Source organism: Bactrocera dorsalis, chromosome 3 (genome assembly GCF_023373825.1).
Source record: "Bactrocera dorsalis isolate Fly_Bdor chromosome 3, ASM2337382v1, whole genome shotgun sequence".
In the NCBI taxonomy this organism is placed as follows: domain Eukaryota; kingdom Metazoa; phylum Arthropoda; class Insecta; order Diptera; family Tephritidae; genus Bactrocera; species Bactrocera dorsalis.
In genome coordinates, this window is record NC_064305.1 from 52892159 (window position 1) to 52910147 (window position 17989).

Genomic DNA, 17989 nt, shown 5'->3' on the forward strand with positions numbered 1-17989 from the left:
TTTGATTTTTACTATTTTAAAAAAATGTTGATCTTTGCCAAAAAACGGGCAAAAAATTCAAACAGTCGCCATTTTGCTGAAATTTCTTTTTTATTTATCCTAGTTCAGACGATAGCGGCATTTGTACTGATTAAAAATTTTTTTTTCTTTTTTTTCCGATCACCCAAAGTGTTGGAATCGTGTCAGGAAGCGCGCACCCTTATTTTCAACCCCCGCCACGCCACCACGCCGCAATTAATCAAATTATCAAAAATTTTTTTTTGTATTTTTTTTTTATGTTATTAAAATATCAATAAATATCTGATAAAAAATTGGATAGTAAAATTGTTCTTAGTTTTTTTTTATTGGACTTTAAAAAATGTCGTTAAATAGCATTTCTAGACTAGAATACCCCCTTAAGATCTCTTATTTTTACAGGTATATGCATTACCAACCGGAAGTTCGGAAAAATTTCTACTGTCTACTTTTGGTTTCATAACATATTATTTCCCGAAAAAATTGCTCTCTGACTTTTATTTGATACCATATGAGGTATTGAGCGGCATTTTGGGTAAAAATCAGTTTTAGGTTTACATATTCGGTATCTGGAAACTTCAAAAGTTACAATCCCGTTTCGAACATTTTTGGACGATTTGAAAATGACATACTCTAAATGCTCGTTGTGTGTTGTTGTTGTCCGGTTCTGCTCATATTCGCTTTGAGGCAAAGGAAGTTAAGCACTCAGTTTAGTTGATACTGGGCAAATAGTTCCTGAGGTATAAGATTTCATTTAAAGGCGAGCGGTGCAACAACCATTGTCCAATTTTGATACCGGCTCCTTCGGTGCCATCATGAGTATAAAGTAGTAGATATCATGTATAGTAATAAGCATGTTTTGAGTGCGTCGTTCCACCGTCGCGTTTTTAGCGCAAACGTCGTTACGGTAAAATGGTATATAAAAATTAAAGTTGGTCAATAAATGTTGCTAGTTGAAGCTTTACTGAAAAAATCAGACGGCAAAGCAAGAATGAAAACTTGTTATTCTATATCTTCCTCTGCTTCCATAATAAAAATTAAATACGCACATGAAACAAAAGAACTCGATCTCTCTCTGACAGCTCTGGACAAATATACAATATGTACATTTAGAGCTCTAGGTTTGTCACACCAACAACTTGACCTAATCATGCATAAGAGACCATTGCCGCTAGGGTAAACAATAAGCAACTAATTTATCTTCTTAAAAATTTTGGTATTCTGTTCCATGGATAACCAAATAGCTTTCCTATTTTGGTTTACTATCCTAGCTTTCCATTGGTCTTAGTTCTTTTGACACCTTAGCGTCACGGAACTTAAAACTATTGATTAAATGTCACTATATCCATAAATTTGGCAAAGAACCTTGATTTAATTGGTGCCTCAAAAATATTGACTGTATTGTAATTAAAGGAACCGATATACGAGGTGTGTTCAAAAAGTATCGCGAATTTTGTGTTTTTTTTTTTAATTATTTATTTATTCATGAATATCTATTTTGTCCCCTTCAAAGTAATCCCCATGAGATATTATACACTTGTGCCAACGGTTTTTCCAATCTTCGAAGCACTTCAAAAATCATTTTTTTTATCTTCTTCAGCTCCTCCTTCGATGCCGTCTTTATCTCGTCAAGAGAAGCGTAACGTCGTCCTTTCATGGGCCTCTTCAGTTTAGGGAACAAGAAAAAGTCACAGGGGGCCAGATCTGGGGAATACGGTGGCTGCGGCATCATTAGTGTGTTGTTTTTGGCCAAAAAGTCGCGCACAAGCAACGATGTGTGAGCAGGGGCGTTATCGTGGTGCAAAAGCCAATTTTTGTTCTTCCACAAATCCGGGCGTTTCTGGCGGATTGCTTCGCGCAAATTGCGCATAACTTGCAGGTAATATTCCTTATTGACCGTTCTTCCCTGTGGCAATGTAGTCAACAATATAATCCCCAAAACCTAAAGTTTTTAATCTGCATCTAATCAATTTGTTTACAGAAGATTCTGCTTTAACAAGAAACTTAACTAAGTTAAAAGGAGAAACAAGACATTTTGGAACAATCAAAAATCTCAGCTCTGCATTGGGTAGGTATTCCTACACTCTACCAGTATGACGGCTGCTGTCATGCAATATTTTAAGATGTGCGATTCAAAAGTGGGGTTGATCCCTGTTCAGATCATCTTTATTATAGCCAGTAATATTAGATGCCTGTTCCTAAGAGAACAGTATTGTCAAAAGTAAAAATTTATGAATCCTTAAAAAATGTTTAAAACGATGTTCTTATGCAGTCTTTGTTTTGCATCCATTCATAATTTCTGAGCTACAGCTAGCCGTCAAAACACACTGCAATAAGTTCATGACACAAAGAATAGGAATTTGTCTGGCGTATTTTGTATTCGGTTGCATCGAAGCTATAAAACCCTTCAAAACTATAAAATATTTTATACAAGAACTTGATTTTAATCGGTCAGGTTGTATGGTACCCGATCTGAACAATTTCCTCGGAGATTGCACGTCAAGTAAAAAGTTTTTCATACATGGACTTTATTCCGATCATTCAGTTTGCTGTATATACTATAGTGGTCCGGTGAAAAACGATTTTAAAAACCCAAAACAAAGATATATGATAAAAAAATCGATATTATATTCAGACTAAATCAATTTTTACAAATCAAATAAACCATTATCTCCTTTAAGGGTGAAATTCTTGCCATACATTCGTGAGACATTAACTTGGGTTGGACAGATAGAGACCCCTGTCAGTTGTGATGCCCAGAACTCCTAAGTATGGTTTAAAAATAGCTTATATAATATGTAGCAAACATTGTTTCTACTTTGTTGTTTTTTCAAAGGCCCCTGCAACATTTTTGAAGTTAGGTCCCCCAAGAAAAGATTTCATTTGGCTTTCATTTTGTATTTCATATTATCTTAACTCATTTATCTTTATTGCATTCTAATGATAAGCTATATATATAGTATATTTTTGGATCTTATAATCTATTTACATTGACTCACTCAAAATTAACATGCGATTTACGTACATATTTTCGAATATATTTTTGATTTCAACTTTCGAAATTTTGCTTACTTTTCCTACAAAAGAGCTACAGTGAGCAAAGCAAAAAGTAATTTTAAAAGAAAACATATGATACCTTCAAACTATGAATAACTAGGAATAATCGAAATGCTAATGCTATATTATGCGAATATATAAGTAGATTAAATAATGGTAATTTAATTTAATTTTGATAAGAGCGATGCAAAACTATTAACAATTCACTCAAATCGCTTCGGCATAAACTTCTATCTTATCTTTATGTTCATGTATGGGTGTGTGTGTGTGGATGCATGCATGTGACTGGGGATATGAATTAGTTAATTTGATTATATAGTTTAGAATCATTAGATCACGAAATGCCAGTTCCGTCATTTACATATTTATTTACATCGCACATACATACAGACATAGTAACCAATAATTTAATGAAATAACGAAATATTGCTGTACAGTGAGTGCTAACATTGCATATGGTGAACTAACCTCTAATGTATGTATGTATGTATGCATATTAGAGCAATAAACGCGGAGTGAAAAACACGTAATTCTTTATTCATTTGGATTGTTGTCTTGTGTTTGATGTATTTGCACCAGAAAAGGTACACAAATTTGCTTAAATTGCTCTATTCTCCTCTGGGTATATTCACAGATTTATCTTAGGTCACTACCCGTAGCTGAGTTATTAACAACATTAGTTGGATCATCTTTTTCTCATTAAACTAACTGTTCGGTTGTTTGCGATTATTTCCGGTATTCTTTGCACCATATCCACTGCCGGTTTGCTCTGACTCTTTCATCGCAGCCGAATAAATGAAATTATTTGAGGAAAGGCAAAAAGAAGAACCAATCTCATCGGTAAAGCCGGTTAAATCTAAAATGGCGCTGTTAGGGGTTGGCTAAATAGAGATCTATCTAGGAGTGTATCCTTAGACCTAAAGCCTATAAGAAAAATATTTCGGCGGGTACGTAGGTTGTGTTTTATATTTCGTGCGTTAGAGACAACTATAGGCATTAATGGGACTAGCAAACATTCAATACTACATGAACATTTGACTGAAACGATCGAATTTTTAGCACTCAAAACATTACTTATAACATTCACCTTACAGTCCTGACTTAGGACCGATTGCTTTCTTTTCAATCCCGTACGTAAAAGATAAACTAATAGGTAAGACATCAGAAGAAGCGGTTGATGCGTTCAAAACGCATGTTTTGAAGATACCTCAATCAAAGCGGCAAAAGCGCTTCGCAAATTGGGCACGCAAAAGCATATTGATCTAAATGGAGGATATTTTTAAAAACTATAAAGCGTTTTGCAACGATTAAAATTTGTTTTGGTTTTTGAATCCCGAAATATAAAAGTCAATGTACGCATGAAACCAAATATTATATGCAAAATTAACTTATATATATTTTTCAACTCTCAAAACACGGATAATGCCTGTGGGACTTCCAACAACACTTAGACATATGTTTCTAAACTTTTAAGTCAGAAAACATTTTCCTTGAAATCACGGGAATTTTTTTGTTTCTGACGCAATAATCAGCAATAAAATTAAATTTTTCATATAAAAAGTAATATGCGAGGAATATTCTTGAAATAGTTATGTCAGTGTGATAACAACAATGCAATCCTAATTACGGACAAGAAGGTCCGAAGAAAGATTTTGTTAAACGTGACAGAGAAGATGGCTTGATTTTCAAATACACTCAGAGACTCTTGAAGTATACCCTTAAAAGATTCTACATATTAATTTTGCTTTTCACAAAACTTTCGTTGAAAATGTTTAATAAAAAGTTATAAATAAATCGAACTAGTGGAGTACAAAGATAATTCGCTACAACTCAGTTAGTTTAAGAACTGAAGTTATACATATTACGAATACTTGCATTTCTAACAAATGGTTTTTATATTCATGATTCATGGTTCTTCCGAAGGAATTTTTTATTTCAAGAATCTGTACCATATTTTTCAATTCTCCATCTGGTTTCATGTCACTAAGCTTGCCGGAATATTCAAAATATCGCTATTTTCCATAAATTAAATTGATATATAAAAAAATTATTTTTGAAAACTGAACCATCTAAGTACCACTCCCCTGTATATAAAACCGTTAGCCATGTGAAACATGAAAGTGATAAAACCTTAACGAGGAGGGAAAGTCAGAGAGCACCCTTGTACATAGATATATAAACCAGATTATTACATTCAACTTTAGTGCAATGTCCTACAATGTCTAAACCATTCCAAAATCTGGAGGAATCGAACAAGAGTTTTTGATATGAAAAATTAAAATTTTTGTGTACTCGTATAAGCTGTGATGTCTGAAAGAGGCGGAAACTATTCACTCGCCGAAAACTATAATTCATTGTGAAATTTTTGACTGGCTCTCTAAAATGCCAGATTCATTCAGTATAACACCCTTATTTGGATTCTGCAAACTTGTGTGGCTCTGTTGAGAGAGAGAGAGTGAGAGCGAAGATCTACTAATTGAAGTGGTGCCTAGTATTAGTGCTTGTATGGGTGCCTACGGCTGGTGTATCATGTGATCTCCGGCGGTGCGGCATTGTGGTTGTTGAGCGGCAAATCCGGTGACGTGGAGAATGGTCGATGCAAGAGCTGGGCGCTGTGATGATGGTGCTGATATGCCGAGGTGTCCTGCAACGCCGCAACGGTACTTAAGGTAGCCGCTATGCTGTTGGCTGTCGAGTTGAGTTTTTCTGGAGAATTGACACGTATTTTCGGAGGTGTGCAATCCACCGCATATCCTGGTGGCGGATAGTTTATGGCGGCGTGCAGGTGACTGCCATTCAAGCCATGCGCCTGCGCCGGCAATTGTGGTTGTGGTCTAATGACGATCGGTTGAATGGGGAATTGCTGAGACATTTCTTTGAGGTTACTAAAACTTTGTAAATAACAACCGGCATTGAAGAGACTGGTCGCTGTATCCAATTTGAATGGTGGCAAGCAGGTGGATAATGGTGTGGCTGTGGCGTATGTGGATGCTGCTACCAAATTACTAGCCGCAATGGAGGTGGCCAAGTCGCGCGGTTTGTCATCATCGACACTGAGACTCTCTTCGCGATCGTTGGCACCGTTCGATGTGGAGCCAGGACTATGCTGTAGCTGAATACTACTAGGAACAGGTGAATGGGTGCCCAGTGAAATATCTGAGTCCGATGTATCTGATGCTATCGGGGATGGTGCTCCATCCGGCCGGCGACTACGGCAAATGAGTCCAGAATTATTTTGATTATGTTGTATTCTGGAATGAAATAAGACATATGGTTGTTAACATCTCGCTCGCAAGTGTGCATACATAAATGTAGATATATACGTACATATGTATATAAACTACAATTTTAACAAAGAATTGTCGACTAATTTCAATAATTCTATTAATTTTAATGAGAAATACGTAAGCAAGGCTAAGCTCGGGTGTAACCGAACATTTTATACTCTCCCAAGGTAAAGTGATATTCGAGGAATTTGTAGATATTTTAATTAAAAGAAGGAAGTACTATATCAATTATTTAAAATCGCGGGCCAAAAAATACACTATATTGGAAAGAGACTCTTTCGGAATTTCATGAAGATTTCTTACATATTGACCGATAGATGCGGTATTAAGGCAACCGGAAGTTCGATAATATGTGTATTAGCAGTGGAGGATTCAGAGGGGGGAATGGGGGAAATTTACCCACAGACAATGATGGAATTTTAAAGTTTAGTAGTTTGGAAGATATGTACATTTGATTAATTAGAAGGCGGGGCAATGCCCACTTTAAAAAGCCACAAGAGCCTCACACTACTGTGATACCCTGTAACAAAGTACAATTTTCTATGCTATCTTAATTGATTAATTTGGTTGTAACACTTTTAGGTATCGTTTAATGACATTTTGTGAACGTAGTAGTGGTCCCAAATACCTATGTATCAGGTTTCATCACGATATCTCAAATTTTGCTCATGTTATCGCATGCACGGACAGACAGACGGATATATGTATGTATATACATATAACCACATCCGCATCTATATCGACTACTTTTAGGTGTACAAACAACCGTTAGGTGAAGAAACCAATTAAACTCTATGCAACATGATGCAAGGGTATAACAAAGTCGGCCACTCAGTTTCTGAAGCAATACTTCTGACTTATAATTAAAGAATAGAAAAAAAGTGAAGCAAATTGTTTCTGATACTTCTAATTATTTAATATTTTTTAACATAAAAAATGATTAGCAAATAAAAAAAATTATTATACCCTGAACAGGGTATATTAAGTTTGTCACGAAGTTTGTAACACACAGAAGGAAGCGTCGGAGACCCTATAAAGTATATATTATACATAAAAGATCAGTATGTTGAGCTGACTCGATTTAGCCATGTCCGTCTGTCTGTCTGGACATATAGTTACTAAAAGAAATGCACCTGTGAAAGGTGTATTAGCTTCGGTGCAGCCGAAGTTAAGGTTTTTTCTTGTTTTTTAAATCAAAAAGTGGAAGGGAAAGATATAAAGTCAATAAAAGCATTCTCTGTCCGCTCTTCATAACCGACGTATTCGTGGATTTAGATCCAAATATCATCTATTATAATTCTATAGTTGTGGTGTTCAGCTGTTGCGAATCAGCGATAACTACTACGAGGGTGGCCAAAATAATTCCGTTCGACATATTTACAATCATTTAACAAAGCAACAAACACCTGAATACTGACATTACTACAATTGGTCAAACCGTTAAATAAAGTTCTGTTTCATTTCCGTTTAGAAAATTCCCATAGACGAAATAAAAACCTTCGCCACGGGAGCCAAAGTAAGTTAAAGTTGTTAGATCTCCCAATAGCAAATGCACTTATACTATTAACACTTGCTTATGGTATATAGACACAGGTACATACATATGTGGCATGTATGAGTACGTTTGTGGGTATCGTTTTTATTCAATTCTAATTTCCAATCTAAAGTGGGAAGAAAAGTGGGTAATTTAGGCGATTTCACGGCTTTAATAACACGTAATTTGGATGAAAAGCTTTCTATGATGTCAGAATTTTATTCTCACCATGCAATCACACATTTGTAGCGTTTCAAGTTCGCATCCAACTAATCTCCTAAAGTATGAGTATTTAGTGCACATTCCTAATCTCACACGTTGATTTCGGCGAGCTTGAGAATATTTGGTTGAGTACTTATCAAAATTTGATCTCAAGAAAAAACTACGGTTATTAAGTGATTAACACAGTCTGCGCCATGTTGTGCTGAAGGAATTCCAACATCTTAATATTGTTCCTCAGCGCATTCGTTTGTTCGGCTTTAATTTGATTTCGTTTCGTTGTCATTTATTGAAGGTCAAAGCAAATGAGTAGCTGAACCAGAGGGTAGGGGTACAACTGAAGTCAGAGTAAACGTATCGTGGCTTACAGAAGTATGTATGTATGTAAGAAGTAAAGTGGAGGGAAGGGCTCAAAACACTGATTGTTGCTTTGTCGTTTGCCAGACTTTTTGAGGTGATCATATTACCAATTCGGCCTCTTCACTTCAATGAATACTATAAGAATGCTTGACATGAGCCGATTAAGATTTTCCAAGTTTTGAATTTCAGTATTTCGTTTCGAAACACAAGACGTCAGTCCAGCATTTAGCCAGTTAGCTAGCCAGACCTGGTTTGTGCTGAGGCAACTACACGGTTAAGCAACGCACAAAAAAGTCAACTTGACTTCCGCCCGAGTACCAATGGAGTTGGCCAACCAATGGCATCGTAATAATGATGTGTCGCTTAGGTAGGTGCCAGTGTATCACATTTCACAAAATCCTTATGCTGATGATACTCGTATATGGGACTACTTGTATGTTTAGTCAATTGTGTGGAAAATATTGTTTTTATGCGCTGAAGTTTGCAATCGCTCTGATAAATACTGACGGTGCACAATGTCTTAATTTTAATCAGAAGTTAGTATTAATTACGGCCAAGTAACCTTGAAAGCAGCGTCTTTTGTCACGTACAATGCCAAGATTACGCCGATCTCGTGCCTAAAGTGCGGCAGTTACTTAAGTTAAGCTGAGAGGACAGGTAGTCAAGACACAAGCCATCGAGCAGAAAGAGTTTATTGCAAAGTACACGCAAGCAAAATGTAAACTCAAAAGAGCGATATCACAAACAATGAGCTTTTTGTTAAATATTTTAAGATATAGGATGACCCTTGGTAATATAAAAAATGTATGGACACAAGTTTACCCTAAACTGAGTATATTAATTTTGCAAGAATTTGTATCACCTGGAAGGAAACGTCGGAAACCCTATAAAAGGTATATATACATACATATATACATATCTAGCATGATGAGACGATTTCGCCGTGTCTGTTTTTCCGTCCATCTGCATATACGCGAACGACTTCCTCAGTTTTTGAGATATCTCTTCAAGGATCTACTCGTTTATCAACCGCCTACATCACTCCAATATATTATATAGCGCCATACAAACTGAACGATCGAAATAAAGTAGCTCTATGGAAAGTTTAGACATATCTTCAAGGAAATTCTTCCAAAACAAGTTCTTGTAAGGAATATTTTTATTTGTGAAGGGTATTCTACTTTCGCTGTAATCAATGTTATTGTTTTTTATTGTTTTTTTTTTTATACATATACTAACAACAATTGCTCCCCATCAAAGTATAATTAATCAGGTTTATAATGTCTATGTTTTTTTTCTTGAACTATTCCGACTTTTATCTCTGCTGCAAATAGACTGTGCCCCGGTTAAATCAAATGATTACTAAACAAGCAATATATCATGTTTCTTCTGATAGGCCGTCTTTATGGCTCTGGCTAAAAACATGTTTATATGAATTAAGTATCTATTGTTCAAATGCCACTTATTAGGGTAGAACAAATGGTTTTAACAACAATATCTCACTGAGCATTACATTTCATATTATTTGGCTATTTATATGGAATTTTAATAATTAACCCAGGTGGTAAGCATATATGGGTATTTTTCATTAACATTACAACTCAATTATGCGATTATGTTTTGACCATTCGGCATATATGTATAATGTGTGAGGTACTTGTAGTATTCCGCACAGCAGATCCTACTCCTTAGAAGTGTGATGAAAAATGTACCCTATCAACTGACAACACAACAATTAGCCCACAAGCGCCGCACACGGCTCGGCAGAAGAGCGGATGAGAAGAGGACGTGTTGGGAATTAAACAATTTAAAACTTCATTTGCGTCAAACGTAAATCAGACGTGTGAGACATCGGCGAGTTGAAGGCGCGACGTGTCAGTAGCTGCCACATAACGATGGCAATCGAGCGTCGTTTAGATATGATGCCGAATGACTTTCGTACCGCGACGACTGAATGAATGCTTCTAAGCGAGTTGAGAAGTTGAAGTTGCACAACTACAATTTATGAAACTCCACTTGTGTGTGTATAGTCGACGGATCCCCACTTACCCCCTGGACCAAGTAGATTTCGGCCAACAGTGTGAGTAATGTTATTGTCATTAATCACTCAACACGAGCAGTTACCGCCGCTAAAACTCATTCACTCACTGCTCACTGCTCACTGACCACCTCTTATAACTCACAACTCACCGCCCATGGCTCGCTAATGTTGCGGTGTGAAGATGAGGTAGCGGTGCAGCAAGAAAATGCGACTGCACCGATTATTAATGTTATGTTGGGTCAATGGAATGCGAAGTGGAGAATGCTTTGCAGTGTAGGAAGCTAAACCGATAATTATGACAGAGCAAGAGTCAGCATGATTTCGATGATGTATTTCCAACATTAGGACCTGTTGGACCCTCACCAAACCGTTCGCCAATTGTTCACCTACCAACCTTCCAGCTTACCAACCGGTCTTCTCAACCCATTAGAACAATGCAAGTGACAACACACACAGTCGTCGTTGTTTTGCTTTAGGAGTGGCGATGTGTCGGCTGATGACTGATTGGATTCGTTTTCTGAGTGAGTCTCAAACTTATTGTTCATCATTTGGTTGCCTCATTGGCGTAGCTTCGTTAATAGAGTAATCTGTAGCCAATGCGCTGCAGGCTGCTGGACGATTGGTGTTTTGTGCCGAGTACTAGTCGGTTTACTTGATGGTTAAGTAAGTGAGTTGTCTGTGGTGGCGGCGTGTATTGATTATTAAGTGTCGTGCCGTGCTCCCAGTGGGGAGGATAGTTAGGAGGTCTGATTTGTTCAAACATGTATGTATATGTGAGTGTGTAAGTGCCACCATTGCTATTATTTTATTATGTCTTTAAAGAGTACCGACTAATGATGGGTGAAAGACGTTAAACGGTCAACTCAACCCTTGCTTAGACTTAACTGATCACAGTCATAATTGCGTTAGCCTACGGGAGCCGCTGATAACAACAAATTACAACAAGAGCAATGATGAGTATGCAAAGGTGCGGTTTAAGCGTATAAATATGTATTACGCAAAACATTATTCTACAATTTATCACAGACTGTTTTGTAAATAATAAATAATGTAAATATTATAACCTTGTATCTATTTTAGTCATAAAGTTAAAGAACAAGGAAGGATAGTTCGAGCACCGGCTCAGTAAAAATTAATATATTAGATGCCGTTTGAAGAAGTATGTGATGCTGCTGTGCCCTGAATATCCATTCCAGATGGATTCAAATCGTGAATCTGCGAAGACTAATATGTTATATGTACAAGGTCAACCCAAGGATCAAAATGAACTGCCCGAAAAGCAGAAGCTCCTTTGGATATCATCATAAAGTGTTAGGTTTCTGTTTAGCAAATAGGCATGATAATAGATCGGGCGAAATCGGAGAGTAGCTGATGAGTTTTGGTCTCCATTTAATTTATGTGGAGAAAAACACGCACAGAAACCATTATCTTGCCCAAATATTACTCGTAATGGCTGCGATTTAGAATAGCATCCCCCGATCTCGGGGTTAAAATGGGTATGTACGGATAGAGGAGGTCCTCCAGATTAAGAAAAAATATATATAGTTGCCGCTGACTTATGGTTTTTGAGATATTTGCATTTAAAGTTTAATCAACTATTTAAAATGGGTATTTCTCCGGGATGATATAGTCCTTGTTAGTCATTTAAATTCTCATGACCATCTTTAAGTCGTATAAATCATGTAAATACGATTATCACCATATATTGTATCGTATCAACTCGTATGTCTCATCATTTTTTTATTTTTAAGCTTAACTCAAAACTTTATATTTGGTCTTTGCTCCATTTTTTTGAGAAATATTTGCACAATGAATTTGTCGCGAAATGTGTAGTACCAAGAAGGAAACGTCGGAAACCCACAAAAATGTCTACATATGATCAGCGTGAGATCTTAGTCGATTTATCCACGTCCGCCAGCCTGTCTGTATATACGCGAACTACAAATAGTGCCTCACTCTTTGAAATTCATCTGAAATTTTGCACATATCCTTTTCTCCCTGAGAAGCTGCTGTCGGAACCGCCGATATCGGATAACTATAGCATATAGCTATATGAACAAAACAAGTGAAGAGCATTATGGATTCAGTGCAACCTTAACTAATGATTAATCTGAGTAATGTCGACTTATAATGAGAAGTAATAAGTTTTAAGTGCCAGTTTACATATTCCCAAATGAATCTAGTCCAATACCTGCTTTTGACACTTCAATGAACGATGTCAAGCAGCGTGAAAAACTGAAGAAGTGATTACTTTATTTCGTGTTTCATTCCCCTCTCATGCGAATTCATTTACCAGTAAATAAATTATTAGGAGTGTGTGACTGTATAGCATGTAAGCATGTGTAATTCAGCGCCCGAATAGGAATTACTCACACGCGCCAAGCTGGTAAGTGTAAAGCATTATTAGCATTTGCGGCGAGCAGATCGCCCGCCACAACCGACCACATGACAGGTCGAATCGCTCCCCATCGCGCCAATTGGAAGTGGACGTGGGTGTTGGTTGTTCATTCTGCCACTATGTCGTTATGGTCACACACACGCATGCACACAGAAGCATATTTATACAATTTTATTTGATGAATGTGCGTGTTTGAACAAATGAATTGCAATTCAAAACATTTTGTATTTATCAAGTAAATTGAAATGAAATTACGCAGCTCTAACACGCACACACCTACAAAACCAACGATAATAACCTACACTCCACACGAGTGGCGTTGGACGACGCAAAGCGATGATGTTTGAAAAAAAATAATAATCAACAAATGCGGCATAATAACAGCAACAATAACAATAACGACTCATTTGGGTTTGGATGTGTGGGTGTCAATGTGGGTGATCAATCAAAACACTCAGAAATGAGAAAAGCAATCACAGCGTTATTAAGAGAAATTAGATAGGTAAGTGTTGGCACTGCAAGTAAATATGCTGGAAAATACTTAATTTGTTATTTATAAGGCAATAATTCAATTTGTACACAAGAGCTCACGGGAATACAATTACTGAATCGCTTGTGGTTCCTAAAGGCTAGGTATGAAACTGGGTAAAGGATTCAGAGCACTCCCTATGGAACCAGTAATAAATTGAGTATGTACTATATAACGGTATTATCACTATAATCAATAAAATAGTATTAATTCATTTGATTTTTATCTAGTATATAAAAAATAGTTATTTTTGCAACAAATAGAGGGTAAATCCCACGATTTGATGTGTCAACTGGGAACTCTCAGGGCAACTTCCGTCCATTTGCGCTTTTAAAATTTCTGAAAAAATTGTAATCTTTTCTATCTGGAGAAAACACGGTAACACGGTTCTTATATAAAATACAACATCACAATTAAACCAAGAAACTAAGTTTCCGCAACGCATTTGCACTGAATCGAAGTCCACAAGGAAATGTCGGAGATCCTATAAATATATCGTATATTTGATCACGATGACAAGCTGAGTCAAGTTAGCCATGTATGTATGTACGTCTGTATAAACGGAAACAGTTTCTGAGATATCGATCTGAAATTTCACACAAGTCTTTTCCCTTAAAGAGGCTGCTTATTTGTTAGAACCGCCGATATCTGATTTTTATAGCGTAAAACTGGCATAAAAACTGAATGCTCAACATCAAGTTATTGAATGGATATTTTTTAATTGTGCAGGGTATTCTAGCTTTTGTGCAACCAAAGTTAATGTTTCTTCTTGTGTTTTTTTCTCATTAGACTTAAAATCACTTAAAAAGTTTACAAAAGACTTATTTATGGGTTATTAAAATATATTTTGACGTGAAAAAAAAAAACAAATTCTACACAAAGAACGAATCGTTGCACCACAAGTGCCGTCCGATTGTTAATGTCTTCGATCCGCCACTCTCCAGCGCTTTATATGTTAAGTAAACATAAATTACAAATAATTAAATTATTCCTTGACATTACTCTAAAGTACTGTTTTACTAATTTTTTAATTAAGTTTTAACTGTAATCTGATAGTCACAGAATTACTTTTTTTCAAATGGCTATTTTCTATACACAAAAACTTAATTTTCGGAAGCAATTTTCTATGAATTCGTGAGATACGAGTACCCTAACGTACTTACATGGTAAGAAACCTCGTTGAGACTCAAGTGCGTCTTGTAGAACACAACACAAATAAACATAGACACCAATAGTCTTGAAACACTTCATGTCAACTGAATCGATTCAGCTACGGCGATGGCAGCAGCGTGAAGAAAGCGCACTAGGAAAGCAAATACGTGTGTACATACATAAACATGTGCGTACGTGTAAAAGCTACATACTAACACTCGATCAACGTTGACAGCAAAGATTGTAACTAGAAAAGACTCGATATCCAATGACGCTTTCCAACTACTGTAACGGAGGCTGGGAACTAACAAAAGCAAACACACTCATATTACAAATCAATAAGAATCGTAATTCGTGTAACAGTGGGAAAACGGAAGTAGCTTGTCTTTGAAAATTCGGAAAGCAAGCGTGTATCTACAAAATGTAAAAAGGAGAAATCAAATAGAAATTGATTGAGCATGAAAATGAAAGGGAGCAGTTTTATACAATGTACATACACACGCTTGTATGCATATAGTATATTCGTACGTACATACATATGTACTTGAGCTTTCCGCTTTGGACTGCGAAAGCAATTTAGAATAAAGGTGTTGCAATTCGCGCCATGGGAAATTTGTATAAAATATTATAAATATTCAAAATGTTTGAGCTCAATTGTAAAGAGAAGTTATGTAAACAGTTTGTCAAAGCCAGGTCCGTGCTGAATTTGACACAAATGTAGATAACCAGAGCTGGTACTTAGGTGAGCTTTCGCTTTGATATGCAGATGAGGGTGGGTGGTGATTGGTGCATTCAATTAACACGTGCCCCTGTCGAAATTTAAATTCAGATTTCCATTTCATTTGGTAGTGTGCGAATTCATATTGACATACATATATACATACACAAGTGTATCAGAAAGCCTTTATGTCAACAGATCCACTTTGGGTGACACTCTTCCGCCGGCAAAAGGTCCCAATTACTCTATTACAAAGTAAAAGCGTCGAATTTATGGTGCTGGGAATGATGCTAGAGCTTATTGAATTGTGAAAAACTTTCTGCAGCCTCATCATTTACATGCATAATTTATAACTTTTGATTGAACAATTATCACTGATTTAATGTGTAATATTTTAGAAAGCAGCGCTTCAAATTCAGGGTAAATAAACTTAAATAGATAAAATGCAAAGAATGAGAATACGTCTCTTGAAGAGTCTTTTAACGACGTGAAGCGACAAATCGTAAGCCGTTTCAATTCATTTAGCAAACGGCAGCTGTTATGTAAATAGGTAAGAATACATTTCATTGTTTGCCCATCAATTATCACTAAAATGTCCCTGTCTGACGCATATTTTTATAGAGTTAGGTGGTTTTCGAAGTATCTTCTATTAAGGAAGCCTTTTGAAGAAATACTGATACTCTACCACAGGAATTAATTTGTCTATCCGATTACTACAAGCGATTAGGTTTATTAGCGTTTCGCTCCAATCGGAGTCAGGAAAAACTATATATGTATGTATATATATACTCGTCAGTCTAGAAATCCAACGCAGGATTACTCTTGCCAACAGGTGCTACTTCGGACTGAGTAGGCAATTGAAAAGTAAAGTCCTCTCTCGACGAACAAAAACCAAACTCTATAAGTCGCTCATAATTCCCGTCCTGCTGTATGGTGCAGAGGCTTGGACGATGACAACAACCGATGAGTCGACGTTGCGAGTTTTCGAGAGAAAAGTTCTGCGGAAGATTTATGGTCCTTTGCGCGTTGGCCACGGCGAATACCGCATCCGATGGAACGATGAGCTGTACGAGATATACGACGACATTGACATAGTCCAGCGAATTAAAAGACAGCGGCTACGCTGGCTAGGTCATGTTGTCCGGATGGATGAAAACACTCCAGCTCTGAAAGTATTCGACGCAGTACCCGCCGCGGGAAGCAGAGGAAGACCTCCACTCCGGTTGAAGGACCAAGTGGAGAAGGACCTGGCCTCGCTTGGAATATCCAATTGGCGCCACGTAGCGAAGAGAAGAAACGATTGGCGCGCTGTTGTTGACTCGGCTATAATCGCGTAAGCGGTGTCTACGCCAGTGAAGAAGAAGAAGATGTATATACTCGTACTATACAAATTTTATAAGCATAACATATCTTGTTTGCCGAAAGATTCAGTAATTTTTAGCTCCTACTCCAAGACTTTTTATTTCCTGTCTCAATAGAGTAGATCAGGTCAGGTTAGATGGCTAATCCAAGGATTGCACTTGGACTACTATATGCAGTCCTTTGTGAATGCTCTCAATAACAATAAATAAATAAAGGAATTTTTGAGAAAACTCTATTAGACAGTCTTATCAAACTTCAAAAATAATTGGGATCATTATTACATGAACAAACCCCATCGCCGAATTCAAATATTTGTTTTCAAAAGTATGTGGAAGTATAGAACAAATCTTGCAACATAGTCTCTACTGGAAGATTTGATGCACTATTCTAAGAGTTTCGGTTGCAAGTCGTACAAGATAACACAAACTTTGAAAGACCATTAAACCAGCCAGGAAAAATATTAATTGACCGAAAAACAAGTGATGTGTATTATACCTTACCATCAAATTTGATTCGGACGGAGAAAAAACTATATTTTTAGATATTCTAATCCAAATCTTTAATGTCGGCTCCAAAATAGCCTCCTAAGCCAATAAAAGCATGCCAATGTTTAGTCCAAATTTCCTTACGCTTGTAATAAGCAACATATGACGTTCAGTGCCTTCAGCAAATTTTGGTTTTTTCGGCTCATTTTTGTTACGATTCGTTAGATTGTTGGACAATTTTGGCGTCGTACTCAAGAGAGTGGAGGGTCTTCAGTTACATTTTCAAGCATTTCTTCAGAGACCCTACTATTTCTCTGATGTCAACATGACGATTTTCAAGCTTCGTTTCTTTCGTTTTTCGATGTTGTCGTCATTAACGCAGGTGAAGCAACTTTTCAATGACTTCACGATCTTCGCTGAACGTTTTATGCCATAAAATACTTGTGTTCGAAATGAAATAAACTTCTAAAACTTAGGAGAAAGAAAGAGGTCCCGCAGTTGCTATAGAAAAATTCCACACTCTGGATATGACATAGAACAACAAGTGAAAATAGCTATGACAATCAAATATAAATAGGTACTTATCTCGGTGTAATTTATTGTATTGAAGAGGTACATATATAAAAGACCTATTTCCTTCTTTAAATTAATTGTTTCCATTTCTAATTTAAATACTTCAAATTTTGCTGCACAGTCAAGACTCTTTATCAAAACATGCTGTTTAAAAATCGCTTTCGTTGGGTTATTAAACATATTGTCCCCCATCGCCCCAATTTTATAATTTGGACCCAAGGTATAAAGAAGAAAAGGTGGCGCTCAGCTGTCAAACCAA

General features: G+C 36.7%; 2 protein-coding genes across 2 annotated transcripts in view; one reads left to right on the forward strand and one right to left on the reverse strand.

Annotated features, from left to right (window-relative positions):
- Positions 1-17989, forward strand: part of LOC125777085 (uncharacterized) — a 212686-nt gene that overhangs the window by 108464 nt on the left and 86233 nt on the right. The gene's annotated exons all lie outside the window — the stretch shown is intronic.
- The window catches only part of LOC105225403 (protein Optix), a 28931-nt gene continuing 16012 nt past the window's right edge, over positions 5071-17989 (reverse strand). Inside the window, exon 4 of the mRNA XM_011203840.4 lies at positions 5071-6323. Within this exon, the coding sequence (XP_011202142.1) occupies positions 5600-6323 (724 nt within the window). The 3' untranslated portion in view covers positions 5071-5599. The remainder of the gene's footprint in view (positions 6324-17989) is intronic.